The 24,988-nt window shown below is 55.3% G+C and overlaps 1 protein-coding gene across 1 annotated transcript in view; it reads left to right on the forward strand.

Annotated features, from left to right (window-relative positions):
• Col4a2 (collagen type IV alpha 2 chain) overlaps window positions 1–24,988 on the forward strand; it is a 146,207-nt gene that overhangs the window by 108,710 nt on the left and 12,509 nt on the right. Inside the window, exons 17-32 of the mRNA XM_005316988.5 lie at window positions 933–986; window positions 1,831–1,897; window positions 4,128–4,238; window positions 4,695–4,844; window positions 8,706–8,798; window positions 10,400–10,563; window positions 12,286–12,358; window positions 12,442–12,548; window positions 14,742–14,943; window positions 15,305–15,364; window positions 17,641–17,697; window positions 18,119–18,226; window positions 18,737–18,958; window positions 20,257–20,418; window positions 22,263–22,433; window positions 23,183–23,326. Coding sequence (XP_005317045.2) covers window positions 933–986; window positions 1,831–1,897; window positions 4,128–4,238; window positions 4,695–4,844; window positions 8,706–8,798; window positions 10,400–10,563; window positions 12,286–12,358; window positions 12,442–12,548; window positions 14,742–14,943; window positions 15,305–15,364; window positions 17,641–17,697; window positions 18,119–18,226; window positions 18,737–18,958; window positions 20,257–20,418; window positions 22,263–22,433; window positions 23,183–23,326 — 1,945 coding nt within the window. The remainder of the gene's footprint in view (window positions 1–932; window positions 987–1,830; window positions 1,898–4,127; window positions 4,239–4,694; window positions 4,845–8,705; window positions 8,799–10,399; window positions 10,564–12,285; window positions 12,359–12,441; window positions 12,549–14,741; window positions 14,944–15,304; window positions 15,365–17,640; window positions 17,698–18,118; window positions 18,227–18,736; window positions 18,959–20,256; window positions 20,419–22,262; window positions 22,434–23,182; window positions 23,327–24,988) is intronic.

Consider the following 24,988-nt stretch of genomic DNA (forward strand, 5'->3'; position numbering starts at 1 on the left):
CTCCCACGTGAACCGCAGGTCTGCAGTGGGAGCGGACGTCCACCTCTCCTGGAGCGCCCAGCAACACGGCTGCAGCGGTTCCAATCTCCTGTGAAAGAGCCCCATCAAGTCCTCGGGGCCTCAGGCTGCACTGTCCTGAGGTCGGGGACTGTACCAGAGGAAGCCTGTAAGGAGGAGTGACGTCTCGACTCCAGGAAGCTCTAATCCATCCTGTTACCTCGTGATTCGACCCACCACGGTGAACTTCTTCCTTCAGTAAATATTCAAGAGAATTAGGAAGCAACATTAGAGTTATTTTTTTTAACAAAGAGGAGAATTCTCAAGAGATTTTAATACTTGTATTTGGTGTTAAGGGCTGATGTTCAAATCCCGTCTTGGGAAGATTCTAGCAGCTGGATTGACATCAACACCGGAGCCCACTGTTCAGTCACAAGATCACTGGCGTGGGGCTCCTGGCACCCAGTGCACAGGAAAGAGCTGGCTCCTCTGAGCAGCTCCTGGACTGACCAGCCCCCAGCCCTAGTGACCAGGGGAGAAGAACGCAGGAAGGGAGGCAGACCCCCGCACCCACAGCAACACCCAAAGCAACGGGAACATTGGCAGCACAATGGCCCAGGTTTTCCCACAACAGCAACCACAAAAAGATACTTTAAAGAAAGAAAGGAAAGGGCAAGGGGAGAAAAAACTTATGAGCTAAAAGAGAACTGAGAACCTGGCAGCCAAATGTCAAATTTGGACTTTGGCTCCTGGTTTAAACAAAGAGACTTTAAAAAGGTATTTCTGGATCTAAACTCAGGGGAAATGGAAGACACACTGGATAGTCAGGGAGTTCAGCTGATCACTGTTAATTTTTCTAGCTATAATAATGAAGCCATGGTCACTTTTTAAAGTTATATGTTAGATCAAAATAAAAAGCAAGCCTCTCTCCGCAGGGAAGCCGGGGGCTGGATGGCTACCAGGGCACGGATGGGCCCCGAGGACCCAAGGTGAGTCCTCTGCAGCCTTTCCTCTGATGAGGTCCCGCCCGCCACTGGAGAAGGAGGCACCCACCCTAAACAGATGGGGAACGCGCAGTGCCCAGCCCTGGTCGGAGGAGACCCTTGACCGCTCATTAGCCACATGGACTCCTCGCCCAGGATCAGGGTGCCATATGCCCTACAGGGCCACCCAGGCTGCCCCAGGAGAGAGAGGTCCAGCAGGCTGTGGGGAGGGGGTTTTGTAGTCACAACGCAGCGCAGGGCCCCGGCTCTGGGGGAGGGTACAGCTTGTCTGGCTAATTCTGAGGACCAGTGGGGTGAGCTGGGCCTTCCCTCTGACATGCATCTGGTGAGAGCAGGACCTCAGGTGCTGCCACAACCCCTCCCCACTCCCCGTCTCTGGATGCCCAGATGTCACCACACGGCTGGTCTGGCTAATTCTGAGGACCAGTGGGGTGAGCTGGGCCTTCCCTCTGACATGCATCTGGTGAGAGCAGGACCTCAGGTGCTGCCACAACCCCTCCCCACTCCCCGTCTCTGGATGCCCAGATGTCACCACACGGCTGGTCTGGCCTGTGGGACACACTGTCCCCTGGCCACTGCTGGTGTTCTGTTAGTGTTTCACAATGAAATTGGCACGTGCCTGTACTGTTCCCTCTGGTGCATTGGCTGGCAGTGGGGCACCGGACTTCACCACCACGCAGCAGAGACGTGGCCGCAGGGACAGGCTGTGGGTGGACTGGTCAGAATAGTCGCCCTGCCCACCTGACTCCATCTCCACCTTGATTCTTTGGAAATGTGTAGTTATGGAAGCCCAGAAGGCCCTTCTCACTCTCTCCTGTTCTCTCTCCAGGGGGAAGCAGGTGACCAGGGTCCCCCAGGACCACCTGTCTACTCGCCTCATCCTTCCCTGGCTAAAGGTTGGTAGGAAAATTTCCCCAGAATGATTTAGCATCACACATATACTTCCTTCTGCCAAAGACACAGAGTCATGAAATTTTAAGACAGATTTTTCCAAGCAAAACCAGACAAAGTATTGAGAGCGCAGCTTCAGACACAGCCTGGGGCGCCGCTTCCCGCAGGGCTCGGGAGTATCACAGGAACCAACCTCTGTCTGCCTGACGGGCCTCGCTGCCTTCCAGGGGTGTACGTGACGCACAGGTTCTGGTTTTACTATCTAGAATATCACTCAGGAAATCCGACAGCAGCTGCCCCCCAGGGCTGGTGAGCGTCCTGCACACGTATCTCTGTAGGCCTGGAGCCACCCATGGGCCTGCTGTGAGGACTGCGCTCAGCACCCGTGACCCACCTTCCCACACCGTATCTAAAGTGTCTGTAAACACAAAGCCCAAGACAGCACCCACGGCTGGCTAGACTTGATTGAGGATTCGTCGTCTTTTTCTTTTTCTTTTTTTTTTTTGGTTATAGGTAGACATAATATCTTTATTTTTTTATGTGGTACTGAGGATCAAACCCAGTGCCTCGCACGTACCAGGCGAGCGCTCTACCTCTGACCACAACCCCAGCCCAGGATCTGTGATCTTGATAAAATGAGAACATTCCTTTTGAGGCCTTGGGCACATGATTTTTAAATCACCGTTAACGTGATCTTTTGCATTATCAAAAATTTGGCTGACCGAGAGCTCAGGGCCCATTCAGTTCCCCCACCCCACTCTGTGTGCCTGGCCGTCAGGTGGAAAGAGGGATGGTTGGAAATTCAGTTTTGCCCACATGCAGATGTAGAAATGCCTCCACTGCCCTCTTCTCCGCGGGAAGATGCTCCTGGCTTTTGGTAGCTGGAATGTGACTGAGTTGCATTCCAGAGTGGCCGAGCAGAAGGTTACCTCTGGAGAGAGTCCTCCGGGTGGGGTGTCTCGTTACAAGGCAGCCTGGCATGGGCTTGTGGAAATGCAGAAAGGAGAGGGGTCTGTGCTGAAGGAAAGGATTCCAAGTAGCTAAAACAGGCGTCTTCTCAGACGCTCTGCTACTGTGGCAATGGAGACTCTTGAGAGCGTGCGCGGTGCGCCAAGCCACTGTTCCAGGTGGTTCTGATTGCACCTGTCAATCTGTTCACCCCTCCCAATGGCCCTGTGAGCTGGGTGACTCTCAGCTCCATCTTCCTGAGGGAAAAACTGAAGCACGGGGAAGCCGAGTGACTCTCCTGAGTGCCATATGCAACAAGCAGCGGGACAGGCAAGAAATTCAAACACTCGCACCCTCAGCTCAAGAGGGCCACCAATCCTCATCTCACTTTAAGAAAAAATGTTTTAAGGTTGAAAAAATGGAAGATCATATGCAGAGTGATGGCTTTGCCCCAAATTACTGATAGTGTGTGACAAAATGTGGTTTTCTCCTCTGTTCTCTCCTAATTATAAAAACACGTAGGTGGTAAAAGTTTGCTGTGGGGCAGCTAGAGAACACAGGGATGCTGCTCAGCAGTTGTTCAGTAGGAAGTCCACCTGTTATCCACCTGCCAGCCCCGAAGGAAGCCTTGAGGGTGCAGAGCCGGGGAGAGGAGCCAGCCCCTTGGCCTCCCCTCTGGAGCCTGATGCGCTGTGGGATTACTGTCCTCACTTCTGCCTTCCGTGGAGCTTTGGGCTCAGCTGCTCTTTCCCCTAACTTCCCACTAGCCTGTCCCCAACACCCCTCAGCCCAGCCCGGTCCGGCCGAGTGCAGTGGAGCTGGGCACACAGTGTGGCTGATGTCCTTTCTGGGCGCCCTTCTCTCACCTGTAGAAGGGGGCTGCAGCAGGTCTACGCAGGGGCCATGGGGCTGTGGAGTCATGGGCTCTGGTGGTCGCCACTCGGGCTCCCACACTCAGGCCGTGCTCCAGATGACCTCCGCCTCAGTCCTTTTATTCCCTGGGATCCCTCAGCATCAGATTCTTCCTTCAAAAGAACCTCCCCCACCTTTGAAAACTCCAAGCGCTCGCTCAGCATCCGGCGCCCCTGCACTGTTCATAATGACAGGAATCCCCCCATAGACCCCCCATGGATCGTGAATGAGACCCTGAAACCCAGAACCCCCTAGTTCCCGAACACGTGAACCTCCTCTGTGTTCAGAAGATCAGCAGGTAAGTTCCAGCGAAGGTGCTGCCTGCTGCAGTCTGCACACAACAGGCTCACCCTACCCGGGACTTGTCCCTTCTAGGTGCCAGAGGTGACCCAGGATTCCCAGGACCTCATGGGGAGCCAGGAAGCCGCGGTGAGCCAGGAGACCCCGGGCCCACAGGACCCCCTGGCCTGTCCTTTGGAGATGAAGGTAAGGGGCCTGGTGGCATCAGACCTCAGATTCGAGTGCCTTAGCTCCTGTGAGCAGGGACTGCTGAGACGGGGGGGTGCTCCTCAGGCACGAGCCACACCAGCCTGTTGTGATGTCTGTGTGGAACCTCACGCAGGTGACAGTAACCCCCAGCTGCATTAGACTGTGCCACCAACTGGGAACTAGCCTGGTCCCATCAGCTGGTTGGAAGGCACACAGGAGTTGTGCAGATCTGTGGCACCGAAATTTAGCACAATCAAAGGCCATTGTTGGAGGGAGAAGAGGGGACTTTTTAAAGACATTTTAAAGGTGGCATCCACCTCTACGTCACTGACTAGACTGTGAACCCCGCTGCACCTGCTGGTGGTCTGCGGACGTAAATATCAGCGCAGCCCTAAACACCAGGAACCCCGTGCCGCCCTATTCTGTGACATTGATTAATGCTGTGGGTTTCAGATGAGAAGAGAGGCCTCCCAGGGGAGATGGGACCCAAAGGCTTCCAAGGAGAACCTGGCATCCCTGCATTCTACCCTGGCCCTCCCGGAGCTGACGGAAAGCCTGGTCTCCCAGGAGCCCCGGGGCCTGCCGGACCACCTGGACCAGATGGTGAGTGGAGGGACGCCAAAGGCAGGTGTGTGCCAGTGCTGGCTCCTCTGGGTCCAGCCAACCCAGCAGGGTTTTATTTGGAATTTTTTGCTAAATAATCCTGAACTCATTCATCTGGGACGGGAGTGGACACAGGTCAGCCTGTCACGTGGCTCTTATGTAGTGAACTTTGGTTACTACTGCCTCAGCCAAACAGGTGAGATGCCAGCGTAAATGTGAGCTGAAGCCCTGTCCCGGGTCTGTGTGCCAACTGTACACACCTTCTTCCAGGGCAGAGGGCCACTCCTGGACCTGCAGCCCCTCTCCTCAGTTCTCAGCCCATACAAGACAAGCTTGAGACGGTGGCCCACCAGCTGCCCCACGACACCTCCAGGCTTAGCCCGAGAGGCATTTCCAGCCTCAGTGCTGCTGAGCTCTCATGTGTTGGGAATGCTGTGCCCCAGGAGGCCGAGAATGTGCACAGCGGGCGGCCTTGGCCTGCTGTCCAAAAAGGGCATGCTCTCAGCTTCAGTATCCAGTACGCTTTCAACACTCTGAAATTCCTAATGGGAACATTGTGTCCCCCAGGAGACTGGACAACGAGGCACTGGAGGAACATAGGAGGTCACACCCTATCTGTGTGGCACTGGCCAAAGTGTAACAGCCTCTCCTCTTCAAAATAGTTCACCCTAAATTCTCTGTTGTCACCTCCAATAATCTCTCACTAGCTTCTATCTTCAGGGAGAATGAACATCATATTTGCTAATGGATAGAGTTGGATTTCCATTAAATTCAAATGTAAACATTGAGATTTTAATTGCTTTAGAAGATACTTTGAAATCTCCAGAAGGAAACTTATTGGAAGTTTTAGAAGTGTTTCTTCTATTAAGAGTCACAATGACTTCTCCATACCTATTTCATATTTTATGGTAAATTTTTAATTTCATATAGTTCTAATTTCCACAGGTTTCTACATTTTTCAAAAAGTTTTAAGCACAGATATTTCCCTGGGTCATGAATTTGCCAAAGAGTTTGAACAATGTTATCTTTAATATTTTCTATTATGTGATATTTATTAATGTGGATCTGCAATAATAGCCAAATTATCTTTCCAAGTAAATAGTATCTGTTGAGTTTCCCTTATTTGGAACAGAATATATGTTAAAATAAAAGCATAAAAACAAGTCGCTGTGATTGAAGACTAGGATAGCCATTGATTGCTGTGACCAAATTCCATTTTGATAGACACGAACCATGCTATCCCATCTTTCTTAGTAAATCTACAATTTACTAATTTACCAGTGTAAGTCAATCACAGATCATCAACTAAATTCTGATCTGTGTTGTAGGCTGATAAGGGAGTGTGTAAAATAGATGGAATGATATCACATAAAGTTTATCAACTGAAGAATTTTAAAGCATACAACTTAAATTCTTACCCTCATGATATATATATTGTTTCACATCTCCCCCCCACACAATTTTTTTTTTAGCAACCCCTTATATAAAAAGTAGCCAGCCACAATGACCATGACCTTTTACAAGTGTCGGTGGCCAGCGTGGTGGCACACACTTTAGTCCCAGCTATTCTGGAGGCTGAAGCAGAACTGTGAGTTCAGGGCCAGCCTGTCAACATGAGACCCCACCTCAAAAGAAAAAAAGAGAGAAGTGTGTGTGTACACTTGAGTTGAATATCAGTGATCTTTTTCCCCAGAGTTCTGGTTTTTTCCCCCAGAATGAAATTGTCAGGCTCCTGTTATTAACTGCACTTCATCCTATTTTGTGTGTGGCTAGGAATGAAAACTAGAATTTCCAGTCTTGTGCAGTTCCAGTGAAATCGAGCCTTGAAGTCGGTTCCCTTCTCCAAGTCAGTTAGAGGAGTCGAGTGGCCGTGTTCCCTGCTGCTCTGTTCTGCTGAGAGCATCCAGGCTCAAAGCCTAGTTAGGAAGGAGATGGGACTAGGAAGACGACCAGGAGGGGGGAGGACGCCTCTCAGGCACCACTCTGCCTATGTGACTGGGTTTGCAAAGTGTCTGATCCTCCTCCTGGGGATCCCCTCCTGGGGACCCACTCATCTTTGTCCTTACTGGTGTGCCTCCAGTTGTAAATGCTGGTGGCCCTGAGTCGGGAGGCTGAAGTACTATCCCTGTGGTACCCTCCTCATAACCGTGGGGAGGGTGGGACACAGCAAGGGAGCCCACGGAGCCCACACGGCCTGTTTGGAGGCAGAGCGTGGTGCCTCCTCACCCCCTCCATGACTGGCCCAGGGCCCCCCAGCACTCTTTCTGGGGCTCCTGGTTACCTCTTCCTTCCCCACCCAGCTCCTGTAGCATGGAGCTCCCGAGGTGGGTTCTCCCCGTTCTCTGGCCTCCGCCCAGGCACACTCCTCCCTTCGTGGATCAGCGCACACAGCCAGACCCCCATTTTGCCCCCGTCTGCTTCTGTGCTTTGAACCACAGATGTGCAGACCCCGACTCTATGCAGAGCGGACACATGCACCTCCCAAGCACCCCAGACAGCTCTCCACCTTGCCACTCCCTGGTGCCCTGCTCCCTCCATGACCCCTGGAGCTCCAGCCAGAACCAGCTGCTCTGGGCACCTGGCTCCCCACACCCAATTCACAATGGGTCCTGTGACCTGCTCCTTCAGGTCTTTAATTTGGGCTTCCTTTGGGCCTGGGGATAAAAACCAAACCCTCCTGAACCACCTCCCCTGCACCCTGCATGCACTCTCCAGTCATGGCTCTCTCCATCTCCAGCCCTTTAGATGCACCCATCCTCTGGGATACATCCCCTATGCCCTGCCTGTCCTGTCCCCAACACCCTTTGGGTTTTAATTGGTGTCACCTCCTCGGAAAGGACTTTCCTGAGGCCCCTGATTCTCTGCCAGTCGCTCACAGTGCTCGTCCTACCTGGAAGTCTATGCTGGCTGGTTCACTACAGCGTGTACTGCATGTCAGCTGCCGGTACATCCGGGCTCTGTCCCCATGTGCCGTAGCTCCTGGACATGCTGGCTTGACTCCGGCACTGGGCTATGTTCAAAGAATGAATGACATTGTGTCAGGGTGTAGTAAGACCAGTTTACATCAGCCAGTACCCATTCATCTTTCCCTGAACATCTCAACTCACCAAGAAGCTCTCTGACCCTGGAATCCTGGTGCCATTTTTCCAACCACATGGCAAAACTCTTTAAAATTGGTGTTTTCCTCTCCTTCCTGCTTGCTGAATGGCCTTCTCCTCGTGGGTGCACAGGTCCCCTCTTGGGGACTTGTTCACTCCTTGGAACCTGGACAAATACTTAGTCTTAGCAAAGGAGCAAAACCGAGCAGGGTCCACCAGCCAGTCTCCTGGAGGTGTGCAGCCCTGTATCACCACAAGGTGGCACTCTTCTGTAAGCATAGCTATCTTGGGATCCAGAGTAGATGGACTCACACCTCCACTGCCAGCCCTGCTTGGGTGTGGGGCGCTGCGGCCACAGTGATTTAGAGGAACCCTGACCCTGATTGATGGTGTTATGAGCTGGTCAAAGTCAGTCAGTGAGAATGACCACACCGAGTCCCAACTGGTCATGAGGAACCCACATTATGACACTAACTCCGCGAGGGGCGTGTGAGTAAACGGGCACAGAGGAATGATGGTGGGGTAGCACTTGTGCACCCACCCAGGAGAAGGGCGAGGGGAACCCAGGTCATCCTATCTACGGGGTGCTTAGAGGGGCCTTCACATGGACTAGAAGGGGTGGAAATCTTGGAACCCAAGTGACATGGCTGTCAAACCACACACTTTCTTGGACTCAGTATCTCTCAGTATTTTGTCTGTGCTCTGCACCTCTGCTGCAGGCGTCCTGTGCCAACGTGCCTGACTCTGCGTGTCTTCTCCTTAGGTTACCTGTTTGGTCTTAAAGGAGCAGAAGGACGTGTGGGCTACCCTGGGCCTTCCGGTTTCCCAGGAGCTCGTGGGCAGAAGGGATGGAAAGGTGAGAAATGCCAGGAAGGGCAGGGGAGGGGACCAAGGCCCACCTCACTCTGCAGAGGGCTATTCCCTCCCCCTGGGTTTAGGATACAGGATGAGTATCCCCAATCCAAAATCCAGAATGGCCCCAAATCCCAAACTTTTGGAGTGTGGACATAACAACGCATGTAGAAAATCCCACTCTGGAGCTGGGGTTCTAGCTCAGTGGTGAAGCACTTACCTAGCATGTGGGAGGCACTGGGTTCGATTCTCAGCCCTGCGCATAAGTAAATTTTTAAAAAGAAAAGAAAATTCACTTCACCTCACATGACGGTCACAGTCAGTCCAGGTATCTAAAAATGTATAGCGCTAACCTAATCTGTGGGTGTGAGGTTTATCTGAAGCACCTTTAGCCAGGTACTTCATACTGTATATGCAAATATTTCAAAACCTGAAAACACCCACTGCAATGATTCTGAGCACAGACATTTTAGATAAGGGATTCTCGGCCTGTAAAAATCTGCACATCTCCCAAGCCGCCTCTCCCCACTCTGGGCGTTAACAGCAGGGGGAGGAACTCTGCTGCTTCCCAGGCAGTGGCACCAGTCTGGCCCTCCTACCTGTCCTCCCTCTGCCTGGCCCTCACTGAAGTCCAGCACACAGAGCCCAGCACTCAGGAAAAGTCGAGCAGCTGTTCCCTGCTGAATTCAGATGCCTGGTCATAGGTTCAGTGCCGGGCCGAGCCCAGTCCTGGCAGAGCCCTCCCCCACCAGGTGGCCTGTTCCACCCACTGAGACTCAGCTTGTGGGGACTTGCCTGGGCCTCGCTCCCGCCCTGGGGAGGTCTTTGCCCCTTTTCCTTCCCTGATGCACCTTGGGGACTCTGCCCTGTTCCAGTGAAGAACAGACTGGGGAACACCTCCACTGTGAGGTTGTCTGGACCATGGAGGTGCCTGTTTAGCTCCTGTCCCTGGATATGGGCAGCATGTCCTGGCCCTTATGCCTACCCTGGCCTTCAGATGCACATGGGACAGTGGGAGCCTGAGGGCAGACTGCAGGAGTCAGGTGGCCTCAATCAGGCGGCACTCCACTGCCGATGCTACAGCCTGCCCCTCTGTACATGATCCGTGCCAGGGAGCCAACCCCATGGCTGGCACAGTGCTCACTGCCACCTGGCCTCTGCGTCTCATCAGGACAAGGCAGAAGAAGGGTCGGGTATTTCTTCTCTGCTCACCCATGACCTTGGCCTCCACCTGACCTCTGGAGCCACTGTGATGGCCATCTCTGGCTGTGGGCTCTGGATTCCAGATTCCTCGACATCCTTTGTAGTCCCCTCAGCTCTGTCTGTTCCTCTGTAAAGGGCCCTGGTTTTTAAGTATTTCCAGTAAACAACAAAGCAGAATTCTGAACCTGAAGACTGAACCCTTGAGTGACTTAAAATTGGCCCCACACTGGTTAGCCAAGAAGTGGGTTTGGTAATCACCACCAGGACAGATAATGTTCGCAAAGCACTGGGCAGCGTCCAGCCTGTGTGGCCTCCTCTTGGCCAGCCCTCCCCACCCACCTTTTTCTCTCTGCACTTTCAAGCTGAATGTTTAACACACGTGCCCTCCCTCCACCACTGCAGGTGACGCTGGGGACTGTAAATGTGCAGAAAGTGACCAGTTCATCAGGGGTCTTCCAGGACTGCCAGGACCCAAAGGTTTCTCGGGTATCAATGGGCAACCAGGGAAGAAAGGGGACCAAGGAGACCCCGGACAGCACGGCATCCCTGGGTTCCCAGGGTTCAAGGTGAGGAAACTGGGCATCCTGGTGACCAGCCTGGTGACCAGGAGCTAAGGAGAACCTGAGGCATGCCCAGTTCATCTAACACACTGTAGACCAACACTCGGTCCCCAGCGTATGCACACACCTTCCAAAAAGCCACACGTCCAAGGTGAACCTCAAAAGCTTTTACCACTGGGAGTGTGACCTGCTACAGCCACTGTGGAAGATGGTCTCACACCTCAAAAGTTAGACAGGGGTCACCACCAAGGCCAGAAATTCACTCCCAAGAGAAACCCAAATGAATCCAACACCCACGTCCATGAAAATATGTGTGCACCAGTGTGCACAGGGACATTACTCATACGAGTCAAAACATAGAGACAACAACCTGTCCCTCCTCCCGTGAACAGGCGAACCAAACTTGGGCTCTCCATACAAAGGAATTGAATCTGCTGTAGATCAGGACCACCACTGATTCGTGCTGCAGTGTGGACAGGCCTGGGAAAGGCCGTGCTGAGCACAAAGAGCATGTTCCTGTGGTGCCCGTTGTCTTGCGTTTGGTCATATGCTCAGGTTCAGCAGCCCCCTGCAGTGGGATGGCTGAGATGAGTTCTTGTAATTATGGTTTGTTTTTGACACTTGTACTGACAGAGTCTGGCAGAGGCCTTGAGGCTTAGGAGTCGGCCAGTAAATACATTCTTCCTCCTGTCCATTGACACAACGTATTTATTGAACACACAACGTATTTATTTACTGTGTGGGACGCTGTCCTGGATGCTGGAAGAATGTTGCCCTCTTCTGCAGAGAGCCAAGTCATCAATAAATCTAGCATCTGTGGACTTTGCCAGGAGAAAGGAGCCCTCAGTGTCTTGCAACTATTTCTTTAAGCCAACACTCATTCTGCTCTAGCAGCTGTGTGGCCACTCTCCACTCAGTGCAGAGGTCCTAAATTCCTGGAAATAGCATCGACTGAGATATGCCCTAAAACTAACATAACACACATGAAAATACAATCCCCAAGACTCTTGGCCTGCTCACTTCTGCCCATTGAAAAAGCCGCCTGAGATCTTACGACCTGAACTCGAGTGTCCCTGCAACCAACTTCTCTCTCAGCCCTATTATTTTTCCCTCAACCTAAACTTCATTTTGCAAAAGAAACCATGAATCAAATACATTGATTGCTCTCAAAGGTAAATGATCCGAGTTTCTAAGCATTGTACTTAGAGGTTCATAACCTGCCGGGATCCAAACCTGTAGGTAAGAGTTCGGCAGCCTCCTGTTTTAGGTCAGCGCTTCTCAAAGCACTGGGTCCAGGAATCCCAGGGACCTTTTTAAGAAGCAGATCACCCTCTGGCTGCCTCAGGGAGGTGGGGCTAAGCATCCGTATCTCTCACCAGAGATGCTGAGCACACTGGTCTGGGGATGGCACCCTGAGTAGCGAGACTCTAGGTTCCCACCGTCCAACTACCTGGGGCACTTCCATTACATTTTAATTAAAATTTTTAAAAATATCTGAATTCAATTCCTCAGTCCTACTGTCCACAGTGACAGGGCCTGAAGGGCACTGTGGCAGGTGGTCACTTGCCAGACAGCCCACAGAGCATTTCTGGCACTTGAGGGCTTCTCTGAGCAGCACTGGGCTTGGGGACAGGCGACCGCCCGTGGGTTGTGTGAGCTACTCAGCATTCTCTCCGTAGGTGTCCCAGCAGCCTAAAGGGAGAACCGCTTGTCCCTTTGTCTCCACAGGGGGTCTCTGGTGTCGTCGGTGCTCCTGGGCCCAAGGGAATCAAAGGGGATTCCAGAACAATAACCACTAAAGGTCAGTTCCTGTGGCCGGGCGGCGTGGGCCACTTGGCTCTCCAGTGGATGCATCAGGAGATTCACTTGTGAATTCCTTCCCAGGTGAGAGAGGACAGCCCGGCGTCCCAGGTGTGCATGGAATGAAAGGCGACGACGGTGTCCCTGGGCGCGACGGACTCGATGGATTCCCGGGCCTTCCAGGCCCTCCTGTGAGTAGCCGCAGTGGCAGGGCAGGCTGGGCAGCTCGTCCTGATGCTTGTGTCCTCCCGACAGCCGAGAAGTAAATGGTGTAGGTGTTCACTAACCTGACCCAGTGCGAAGGCTGGCACAATCTGTTTTAATGAACACAAATCGTATCTGTTAGGAAATGGCAGGATAAGTTAGCAGCCAGATCCAGAGTGAACATTTAAAGTCACAGAGTAAGTAAATATTCCTCAAGGCATAATATAGAAGGAGAAAAGAAATAGAATGTTCTAGAGTGAGGGGTGGAGTCCTATTTTTGGAGAATAAATAGTGAAATAGACAATTTGGGGTTTGAGACAAACACCGAAAGAGGAGATGTTTGATCCCTAGAGACTCTGTCTCCTCTCCTGGGCAGTCAGGGAGATGGGGCATGGCCGTCACCCCTGCCTGTCCCCTGTAACAGACCTGGTTCTCTCCTCCTGTGATTCTGCACTGTCATTTCCTGCCTCTTGTTCTTTCCTAGATTCCGTTCTCCCTGTGGCCAGCAAGCCTCCTTAAGCTCTTGGTTTTGGTGTCCTGGGGCTGCCTAACACAGCTCCTCTGACTGGGCGGCTCATTCAGCAGAGGTGACCCCAGCTGGGGGTGGTGGCTGGGAGCCAGGTGTGCAGGCTCCTTCTGGTGTAGGAGGGAAGACTGGAGGCGCCTCCGTCCTTCCTCGTCTGGTGGACAGCTGCCTTCTCGACCTGCCTGTGTGCGTTGGTCCCTGTGACAGAGGTCCCTGGGCTAGGGAGAGCAGTCCTCCCACAAAGCCCTTGTCGTCCCTGGGTCCTCTGCGTGACCTGCTCCTAAGCACGGTCCCCTTCACGGTGCAGGGAATGCATATGCCTCCTCCCTCCTGGCTTTGCAACCCGACTGTGGGCAGCCCCTCTGCCTGGTCTGCAGCCCAGGCCTACCTGTCCTCAGCACGGCCAGGTCTGCTGTACCTGTTATGCTTCGTGCGGTCGTCCTGGGCCAGGTGGCATGGGTGACTCTGTAACGGTGTCTCAGCGAGTCCTGTCTGGAAGACAGCAGGAGTGAGATGGGAGGCAGAGCTGGGGGTGGATGAGGGGCACCGGCGCCCTGTGGTGTGCGTGTGGATTTGTCTCAGTGACAGTGGCCTGGGTCAGTGGCTTGTGGAACTGGGTTCTGTAGGGGACACGACCCTGACTGTGAGGGTCCAGCCAGCTCCAAGGCACCAAGGACCCGTGACAGGGACAGCCTTCCCTACTGTGTTCCCAGAGCAGGCCTCTGAGAGAAGCCCTCAGAGCCCAGCTGCTGGTTCCCTGGGGAGGGTGGCCTCTGTCGGTGCTCATGGGCTTCCCTGCTCCCTGGACCACTGAGCTAAGGACAGGAGCACCTGCTGGTGGGAGTCCCTGGTGCCTGAGCCTCATCTGCCATGATCTCCGCAGGAGCCCTGCCATCAAGTCCCCCCACATTAGCACTGGTGTGCTTTGAGGAGGGGCTGCACAGGGCCCTTCCGCGCACCTGCAGACCTTAAACCTGGCAGAGAAAGTGATTTTGAGAACAGCAGTGAGATTTCTTACCTCCTGGGCCTCACTGTCATCAAAAGGCCCCTCTTCCACCCCCTGGCTCTGTGGGGAAGCTGGGACTATTCCCCCAGCCAGCTCCTCCGAATCGCCCAGAGCTCACTGCCCCACCCAGTGCCCCACCCACCCTGTGTTGTCGGCTTAGGACACCCCTGGGGAGTGTCCCATCCTGTGACTTAGCCATCTTTTCCAATCCTGTAGCCTCCCCTTATTTCTAGCTTTCTCTCATCTAATTTAGCTTCCTCTCCTTTAATGACGCGCTGTCCCTGTGTACCGTAGATGGCAAATGCCAATCGTAACAAGCCAGTAACCTGTCCCTGCCCATGTGTCTCCCCCTGGCCCCCCTGTGCTCACACAGGACTTTCTGGTGACGTCCGTTCGGTGCAAGATACAGCAGCTGGGAGTGGGAAATGAGTGTGGGACGTAGGTGTGACTCAGCAGCTGCCTCTGTCCTGTGGCTCCTGTGTCATGAAGCCTGACCCTGGTCCTTGTGACTTGGTGGGGCCATTGACAGCAGGTCCTGTTCATCTCTGTGGCCTCTCTAGTCTGTATCCATGGCACAGGACTCCAGGGACATGGGACAGGAACCCGGGAAGTGGTGGCTGTCTATGATGTGTATTTGTTTTCTCACAGGGGGATGGCATCCAAGGTCCCCCAGGGGACGCAGGTCACCCAGGCATACCTGGAACCAAGGGTATTCCAGGAGAAATGGGCCCCCCAGGACTGGGCTTACCAGGCCCTAAGGGCGAGCGTGGATTCCCTGGAGACGCTGGGCTACCTGGACCGCCAGGCTTCCCCGGTCCTCCTGGGCCCCCGGGAACCCCAGGACAGCCAGGTAAGGGGGAGCCCTTTGTTTGCTTTCTGAGTCTCAGATGTCAGTGAGAGCTCCCACTCCCTCTGCACCAACCTGCACCCCCCCAGGAGCCAGGCAAGGGCGTCACGCAGCCACGTCTGTTCTTGGCTGATGGATCGTCACCACCGGGGTCTTTCCCACCCACCCCCTGCTCTTCTCAGCAGTCAAAATGTGGATCTTCCCCTCTTGGGCACTCAAGTTCAGAAGTTGGCCTTCTGATTCTGGGGCCCACACTCTAACTCCCCAGCAGGGCTCGCACACATACACGCACGCACACCCCCGTGGTAAGCCAGCACCTTTCAGTGGTTCCAGGATTGCCTGACTCTCTCCTTGTGTCTTGCAGATTGTGACACAGATGTCAAAAGGCCCATTGGAGGTGACAGACAAGAGACCTTGCAGCCAGGTACAGTAGAGGGGAGCAGGTGGCTCTAGATGGCTATAAGACTTTTGGCTGATGAGACACGTGACGCGCTGAGGAGGGCTCGCTGGGCTCCTGCAGCGTGGGTGGGCGGGAACAGTGGTGTGTGCAAAGCTGGGGCCCATCTGCTTCAGCTCAGGACAGGCAAGTACCTCAAGGCTGTCCCCATGGTGTACCCACGAATGGCAAGTGCACCACATCCACTCCGTGTGAAGGAACACCACAGAGGTGCTCACACTTGAGATCTGCACCTGTCCACCTCTCTGCATGGCCATGAAGGACATCTGTGGATGGCTGGCTTGTTGTCCAGAGTGAAGAGCGAGGGAAGAATCCGGCCTAGCAATGGACAGGTGCTAGGGAGAACAAGGCTGGCAGGCAGGCAGCTCGAGGGATGGCCCCAGCCAACATCTGGGGACAGGGAGTCACTGCAGGTAGACTTGGACACTGAGCAGAAGCTGGGGAGAAAGAAGGAAAAGTCAAAGACACACGTGGAGCACCAGGCCAGGCAGGATCCCCAGGACGGGGAGGATGAGGATTGCAGCTAGAGGAGCCGTTCTCAAGGTGAAGGTGAAGGTGAAGGTGAAGGTCTGACCCTGAAGACAGGGGCTGGACAGCCCGGGTCAGCTGCCGGTGCCTGCACAGCAGGGATGGCACCTGCACAGGTCTCAGAACCAGCCGGTCACCTAAAGGGCCATTCCAAGCCTGAGAGTCGTAGGCAGGGGCCCAGGCCCCCCTGAAGCTCCAGGCTCCTCCATCAGGATCCTGAGCTAGCCACTGTGCTCCATTCTGCAGTGGGGTGGGGCCGGGGCGGGGGGAGCATCAAGGTCACAGAGCGGCTCCTCACCCAGAAGCTGGGACCTGCCACTGCAGTCACAGAGGAGGGAGAAGGTGTGTGCCAGGTAGGGGATGGCTTCCACCACCAACTCAGGAGGGATCTGGGCCAGACACACAGACCAACAGTGGAAGTACAGGAAGCCCTCCGGCAAGCCAGGAGCACGGAGCTTTGGAGCACTCTGCACTCAGGGACCGTGGAAACAGGTGAAGAGAGCTCAGAGGATGCAGCCCTGCAGGAGGTCACTACTGGTCATAACCCGAGCTGTCTCACAGGGTGCCTTGGTCAAGCAGAGAGCGAGCCCCAAGCTGATGCTGGGAGACTGGGGAGGGGCCAAGGCTTCGAGGCATCAGCCAGATCATGACTCAGTAGGAGTAGAGGCCAGGGAGCCGTGGACAGTAATGCATTCGTGATCTGGGGGTGTTCCCAGAGCCCCAGGCTTCAGTGTACAGTGATTCTGGGTTGTGTCAAGATCCGAGATGTGTCCAAGCTGATATCAGTGAAGCAAAGATCAGAGACGGTGACATTCCACAGGCACCCAAGAGCAGTGTGGCTGTAGCCCTGTGCCTGGTGAAGAAGCCACTGACTGTACCTCCCAGAATATTCCGGATGTTAAGCCACAGTCTGGGGTGAAAGAACCCCCTGGGTTTCCCCAGCACTGGCAGAGCGGTTTGCCAACGATGACCGTGACATCAGTGATGAGGATGAGACGTGTGCGGAGCCTCTCATAGGAAAGGACCCGCTGTTCCAAGGTGGCCAAGAACACGGATGCCACCCAGAGACCGAGGCAGAGGGGGCTAATGTCCTTGGCACACGCTGGCCATTCAGGCAGGACACATGGGGCCCTGGTCCACACTCTCAGGGAAATGGACCAAAGAGTCCCAACAACAGGACAGCTTTCTCGGCAAAGGACGCCCGACAAAACACCCCCTGAAACGTCACCTCCCCGGGCAGCGCCAGCCACAGCACCGCAGCCTTGGCCGGGCTTTACTGCTCAGAGCAGCTACCTGCTGGGTTCATTCGGAAGCTGTTCAGTCACAAAGGAGAAGCCCAAGGATCCCTTTTAAAGTCACAAGCTCTCTCCACCTGCTGAGAGACATTTTCAGGCGAGAGAGGCGTCTGCATTGACCGGCCAGGGCCACGATGACCTGGCCTGGGCTGAGGCTGCTGCCCACAGAGGGGCGTCTCTGGCAGCGCAGCACAGTTTCTATTTGAGCAGTCTGACTTAATTTGCACCCTATGTGAATATTCAGGTATTATTACACAATGAGATTGAACTTCTACTTACATCAGAACCAAGATTAATTAAATTGCTGAATTGCTTACAAAATGGTAGCCCGATCGTCTGGCCACTGTTGACCCTGCTGGTCCCCAAGACCCCAAGGCCTGGCATGGACAATGCCTCACTTCTTCCCTCCTGTCTCCCCAGGTTGTGTCAGAGGCCCCAAAGGACTGCCTGGCCGGCCAGGACCCCCAGGACCCCCAGGTAACCTACGCAGGAAGCCAGAGAACACACCAGTCTCCCATCCTCCATTTTCTCTCCCCCTCTTGGTCCCCTCTGCCCCTGCGTGCTCCCTCCCGGGACATGGCAGGTGCCACCTTGCTGAGACCACCGCCAACCGTGGGCGCTTCCCTGGGAAGCCAGCTCTTATGCATGCAGTGAGAAATGTGTGGTGATGGACGAGCAGAAACTCCTGCCACAGGGAGGAACCCGGCCTCGGCTGTGGCCCGGTGGCCTGGGTAGGCACCCAGGGAGAGTCCTTGTGTAAGCCCCGAGGTGCAGGGTGGGTCTGACAGACCCACACCTCAATATTTCCCAGCTTCAGAATGACCTCATTAGGCCAGGTGCCAAGCAGTCACACCCCAATTATCCTTGTGGACCTGACATGGTTTATCTCGATGTTTAGGCACCAAAGGCCTCAGAGGGATCCCGGGCTTCTTAGGAGCTGATGGAACACCAGGGCTCAAGGGCTTTCCTGGAGACCCAGGCCGGGAAGGGTTCCCAGGACCCCCAGGTAAGTCAGCCCCTTAAATTTGGGGAAGTGCTTGCATGTGTACGATCAGGGCACTGACATTATGGGTAGGAAGACAGTCCCATCCAGGACTGGGAGCCCTAAAGTGGACAGGGGTCTGGGGCAGACCAGAGGGAAGGGAAGGCGAATGGCTCCGGGTGTTCCCATCCCCTGGGAGTGTCCGTCACACCACTGCACTCCTGGCCTGCGTGCAACCTGGATGTATGGGAGCCCATGAGCCATGAAGAGGCACGTCCAGGGAGCAGCTGGTCACAGCCTTGTCCCCGCTGGTTGACTCGTAGGGCTGGGACCCGATGGTGGAGGAAAGCAGAAGAGATTTAGTGGACAGATGTTGGGAGAAGTGCAGACACCAGGACAGGCAGCAGGGCCAGGCCCGGAGCCACGGGGACACCTCCCGGCCACTTGCCAAGCCTGGCTGTCCAACCTCTTCCCACACTGCACCAGAATGTGACGATGCTGGCCTGTGACTAACGGACCCCCGTTTCCTTCTAGGGTTCATGGGACCTCGAGGATCCAAAGGTGCTGTGGGCCTCCCTGGCCCAGATGGACTCCCAGGCCCTGTGGGCCTGCCTGGACCAGCTGGACCCCCTGGGGAGAGGGGACTGCCAGGAGAAGTTCTAGGGGCCCAGCCTGGGCCCCGGGGAGATGCTGGACTACCTGGACACCCGGGGTTGAAAGGTCTTCCAGGAGAGAGAGGCCCCCCTGGATTCAGAGGTGAGTCATGTGACAGGGGCATGTTACAGTGGAGGGACCCTGTGCCAGCTGCACTGTGGCTGCCAAGCTGAGTCTGAAATCCTTCCTGGGGGCTTTGGTGAGAAGCACCCACACTGTGTGTGCCTGGTCTTGCTTTGTCTTCTCCACTTCGCCCCAGCATGCATGCCTGCAGTGTGTCCATGTCAGTCACAAGCCTGCCGTAGCCCTGCAGACCTTTCACAGCTGCGGACCCACAGTTGCATGGGGCTCACCTGCAGGGCTCACTGGTTTTCCCAGCAGACTCACCCAGTGGTACGAAGGACGGGCAGGCCTAGGGGGGCTTAGGCACTAGATAGGAATGATTTGCAATGCAGTTTGATTGGGTGGTGGATGTGAAAATGGATACAGACTTAGAATGTCTTCATGAGGTTCACAGTGTCACCAGTGTGGGGGGAGCAGTGTAGAAAGATGGCACTGTCTGGGGCATGAACAGGCATCAGATGGCCTCGAGAATCCAGTCTGTGTAAAGCTGGCCCTGAGAGCCTCACGCCTCCAGCTTTAATCACAGAGAGCATCTGAGTAGCAAGTCTTCACCTCAGCAGAACCCACCTGGAGATGGTGGGTATCCACCACCCGGTGTTCCCAGTCCAGACCTCCTGTGTGGGTCAACCACTCATGTGTGGGCAGCACTGACACCTGGCTGGAGGTGCAGAAGCAGTGTCCATCCTCTGGCTCTGCAGCTGCCCTGCTGGACACCCTTACCAGGACTTTCAGGCAGAGTGGAGCCTGGTTCTGCCCACAGGGAGCTCCCAGAGCTCTGGAACATGGTGTGGTTACGCAGTTTGGGGTTGGGCTTGTCAGTGTCCTAGCAAAGCCTCAAGTGTGGGGCACATGGCAAGTGGGTGTTGATTTCAGCAAGAGTGACCAGCTGCTACAGATGTTGATACCGACTAGGAAGACTCCAGCTCCCGGCCATGGTGCCCCTGAGGTGGCTGGAGTGCACACACGGCACCTTGAACAGCCTGCTCATGCCTATGTCACCACACAGGATGGCTATGTGTGTGCCCGTACACATGCCATGCACACATGTTCACGTGCAGTGACTCACGAGCACATGCACACACATGCATGTGTCTGCACACACACAGCCATCCTGGGTGATGGCATGCGCTCCTTTGGAGCCGTCCTTTCTACCTCCCGTGTTTGCCAGGTTTTCCGCGGCCCAGAAACAAGTCACTGTCATTTCCGTAGACTGAGTCTGAGGAGGCAGGTGTCTGATCTCAGGATGGGCCTCACAGCTTTGCCTCTGATTCCTGCAGGAAGCCAGGGGATGCCCGGAATGCCAGGGCTGAAGGGTCAGCTGGGCTTCCCGGGACCTTCGGGCCAGCCAGGACGGCCCGGGCCTCCAGGACAACATGGATTCCCAGGAGCTCCCGGCCCAGAGGGGCCCTTGGGTCGGCCAGGTGCCCCAGGCCTCGGAGGTAAGGCTCCAACAGCCCCAGAAAGGGGTGGGTCCTCACCATACCAACAACTAGACTAGTAATGACGTCCCCTGAAGGATCCTCAAACTGTGTTCCAAGGAACCCCTAAGTACAGAAGGTTCTAAAAATAGGGTGTGTATTTCACCAAAGAGAATTCGAGCAGCCAGAGAAACCAGCTCACCCTTCGTACCTGTTGTGCATGTCAGAGATCCAGGTAAGTTTTCAATAGGAAAAGAATAAAATTCAAAACCAGTGCTGAGGAGAAACCACAGGAGGCACAGAGGAGGTGAGGGGCCAAAGCGCTGCCCACTGAGAGAGCATGGTGCTGGTCCATCCCAGGCATCCCCATTTCAGGGACCAGTGAATGTTCCAAACTTTACTCCGTTGCCCAAGCAGAGCTCCTGGCCCAAGGGCTCTCCTGCCTCAGCCCCGGGCTCTGTAACTGCAGCTTGTGCCGCCACCCCGTGCCTGGCTCCCTCATTGTTGGTGCTGCCCAGTAAGGACATGTTTTATTTTTTATAAAAGTTTTCCAGACAGTCACCATCATTTTGCCAAAGGACACCGTAACACCAGCACTCCATACAAGAACACATTAAGCTTCTTAAACCCCCGTCTTGCTTGTGATTGTCTGGATTGCCTTACTCAGGTGACAGCTCTGTGGAGGACCTTCACGGTCTGCATGGGGGACACGCTGGGCACACACAAACCATGTGTAAACTAGGTGCTCCTTGCACATGGATGCACCTATTTCCAAAACGGGCTGGAAATAGGAAATAGGCGCTGGGGTGAGGCCAGCGCCCTGCTGCTGTACTGGCCGGGTTTCAGGACACACATGCTGGGCAGGAGGCTTTGGGTCCTATGTCAGTGTTCACGAGGCCTTGCCATTTCTCAGCTCCTGCACGTGTCCCTGAAGATCCATGAGCAGTAGATACAAGTCCCTCTCCGAAGGCACCTGCCCGTCCCCTCTCACACTCCACTCCACTGCAGAGTCCATACAGGACTGGGCTTGTGTTTGGCCAGGGTGTGGCAGAGACCAACCCTGTGTTCAGAGGAGGCAGGGAACTGACAGGACTGGACAGGGAGGGGCACTTCCTAGGGAAGGGGACAGCCCAGCAGAGGCAGGAGTGCCCAAGGAAGGACCCGAGTGCAGGATTGAACCAAGGGCGGGAGCGGAGGTCTGGACAGAGAGGCAAGGCCAGAGCAGGACAGGCATTGAAGGTGGCTGAGCTACAGGCCAAAGAGCACAGGCAAGGGAGCCACAGGCAAGGGAGCCACAGGCAAGGGAGCCACAGGCCAAGGGAGCCACAGGCCAAGGAGCCACGGGCCAAGGGAGCCACGGGCCAAGGAGCCACGGGCCAAGGAGCCACAGGCGGGTCTTGGCAGAGAAGGAGAAAGGGGCTCAGGAGGCTGCAGGCAGCTGGAGGTGGGCTGGGTGTAGGACAGGACAGGGACAGCAGCCGGCTGGAGCTGTTGAGGTTGCCTCGCTGAAGGTGCCGGTGGAGCAGGGAGACAGGGAGGGCAGTAGCAGTCAGGCAGGGTCCTGTTCCTGGAACTCGGGATAGGCAGGCTCCTGACTGAGCCCAGCAGCCATGTCCTTGATGAGCTAGCTGGCAGTGCCCCTCACACCTAACGCAGCTCCAGCTTGCAGGGGAGAGCCACAGGGGGCTCCTCCCACGGAAGTCCTGCCCTGGGGGGATTTCCACAGGCTCCTTCCGCTTTGAAAACCTGTTTCCTACTTTCCTACCAAGAGGTTTTTTTAGAAAAATGTTTGTGATTTCTGCCTTGAATGCATCAGAGAAGTTTTCTCTATGTCTCTTTAATTTTGCTTTTTCTCTTCTTGACAGGACTTCCTGGAGATAGGGGGGACCCTGGTGACACAGGCGTCCCTGGCCCTGTGGGCATGAAAGGTCTCTCTGGAGATAGAGGAGATGCTGGCTTCTCAGGCGAGCGAGGCCACCCAGGAACCCCTGGGTTTAAAGGAATGGCTGGAATGCCTGGTATCCCTGGGCAAAAAGGTACATGGGCCGGGTGTCACCTTGCAGGAATATGAGGCCACCTGCACCCTGAGTTGAGGCAGCTGTCCCACGCACTTGCCTCACCCTGCAGGAGGCTGGCCTCACACACCTGCAGGTCTGAGACCCTGGGATCTTGAAGAAACAGGCTGACATCACGTAGGTGGGGTGGGACCAGTGTGCCTCAGAATGTTTATTGACTTCTAAGAAAGGAGGCAGGATCATCATCAACCAGGGACAGCGGCAGAGGCCCACAGAGGCCCACTGGAACTGGGCTCAGCCTGGAGGCCCTCTGGTGCTTTTATGCAACTGGCTTACTGGGGTCACTAGCTCTGCAGGCACCCAGGGCAAACACAAGCCAAGCCTCCGCATGTGGCGGTTGCTTCCCGTGGTGCTTTGCAGACCTCCTGCAGGGAGCAGGGCTGAGGCCATGTTCATGTCCAGAGCCCTTTCTCGTTCTGTGTGAGGCCCTGCCCTGGGCTGCCCACAGGCTGACCTCAGGCCTCCCCACTGACCTACAGAGCTGCCTTTCTGTTGTCCACAATGTTCTGCTGCTGACGGGTGGGCCATGGCCCTGGGTTTGCACCGGCCCAGCAGACAAGAGTTTTAGAGAATCCCCAGAGACTCCGCTCGGGGTTCAGGTCTTAGCGTCTTCCCAGGTGAACTGCACCTCTGCCGTGAGGGACAGTGAGCGACGTGAGCCATCGCTTGGTCCTCCCTTCCACTCACCACTTCTCCCTTTCCCTCCGCAGGGGAGAGAGGTTCTCCTGGGATGCACGGCTTCCAAGGCATGGTGGGGCTCAAAGGAAGATCTGGGTTCCCAGGAACCAAAGGAGAGGCAGGATTTTTTGGAGTGCCTGGTCTGAAGGGCCTGGCTGGAGAGCCGGGTGTGAAAGGTATGCCCCTGAGCCCCGCCCCAGGAGGTGGGGGCTCACCTTCACAGCAGTGTCCCTCCACCTTCAGGAACCCTGGTGCTAGAAGCTGAAAATAATCAAACCAAATGAGCCAAACTGAGAGAGTGTCAGGGACAAACCTGACCCAAGGACAATGTCGAAAACCAAAGTGACAGCGGCATCGAGGACAAAAACTGCCATGAACACTGCACCACAATCTTGCTGTAGCGAGTCCAGGGAGGGAGGGCAAGGGGGGGAGGGAGAGCTGGGGAGGGAGGGCCAGGCACGGTCCACAAGGCCAGAGCGCAGAACAGGAGCAGAGTGCTGGGCCCCAGAGCCACTGGACAGGCATCACAGGGCCCCAGTGGAGGCTCCCTGTCCACGGGGCTCAGGATAGAAAGCCACATCCTCATGATTTCTGTTCTCTAAAAACTTAATCACCAAGAACCAGTGCTGGCGAGTGTGTGCAGAGACCAGGCCTCGGGTGCTCCTGTGGGAGTAAGAGGTGGCAACCAGTGGGGACACAGTGGGGACAGTGGGGACACAGTGGGGACACTGAGGACATAGTGGGAACAGTGAGGACACACTGGGGACAGTGAGGACACAGTGGGGACAGTGAGGACACACTGGGGACAGTGAGGACACACTGGGGACAGTGGGAACACAGCAGAGACAGTGGGGACCCAGCGGGGACAGTGATGCCACAGTAGGCACAGTGAGGACAGTGAGGACCCAGTGGGGACAGTGAGGACACAGTGGGGACAGTGAGGACACGGTGGACAGTGCACGAAAAGGTCAAGCATGGTGACCCAGAGGCTCTCCAGGTGCAGTAACTGGAAACACAGGTCCAGGCACGGCTTTGCACAGTGTCCACAGCTATGGTCATTGGCCACTGTGACAGCCAACACAGAAGCCACCCAAGTGCCGCCCACTGATGAATGGGCAGCAGTGAAGCAAGCCCCGCGTGTGCGGCCTCGGGATTCCATCCTCAGCAGGCCCCAGGAGAGGCCGACTTAGAGAGGAGGGGCCCATGAGTGATGGCCTGTGGCTGGGGGACCCCGCAGAACTGGGGACTGGCTGCTGATGGCTACGGGCTTCATTTTCTGTGATGAAAACGTTCTGGGGTTAGATGGTCTCATGGCTGCACAGCCCCAGAATTCACTGAAGCACTTCATTATCTCTTTCAAGGAGGATTGTGAGCTATAGGGTTATTCATCAATAGGATCTAACTAGAAACGTGGAGGCCCCAGGCTCCCCACCGCTTCCTCCAAGCTCTCTGGTGCTCCTGAGCCTGCCGGGTCGTCCCTCTCGCCTGTCTGTCCCTGTGGTGCACCACCACGCCCCGAGGGCCGGATTGCGTTGTTTGGCCCCTCAACCTCTAGCTATTTACACTTGATAAATGTTAAAAGAAGGGACCGATTCCTTCCATTTGGTCAGATTCACTTACCAGCTGCCCTCTCCTGGGAGGAGGAGAGCTGGGGAGCCCTCGCCCGGCCCTTCCTCCCCTGCCCTCAAGGGCTCCCCAGAGCTCCCTGGTCACATCCCACACAGGAACCGCTGTCACATTCCCAGCTCTGGTGGCCCTTGGTCCTGAGGCTCTGCAGGCGCAGACCAGCTGGGGCCTACAGGAGGCCTGGGCAGCCTCCTTCCCTGTGTGGGCCTCCT

The sequence above is a fragment of the Ictidomys tridecemlineatus genome, chromosome 6 (assembly GCF_052094955.1).
Source record: "Ictidomys tridecemlineatus isolate mIctTri1 chromosome 6, mIctTri1.hap1, whole genome shotgun sequence".
Lineage (NCBI taxonomy): Eukaryota > Metazoa > Chordata > Mammalia > Rodentia > Sciuridae > Ictidomys > Ictidomys tridecemlineatus.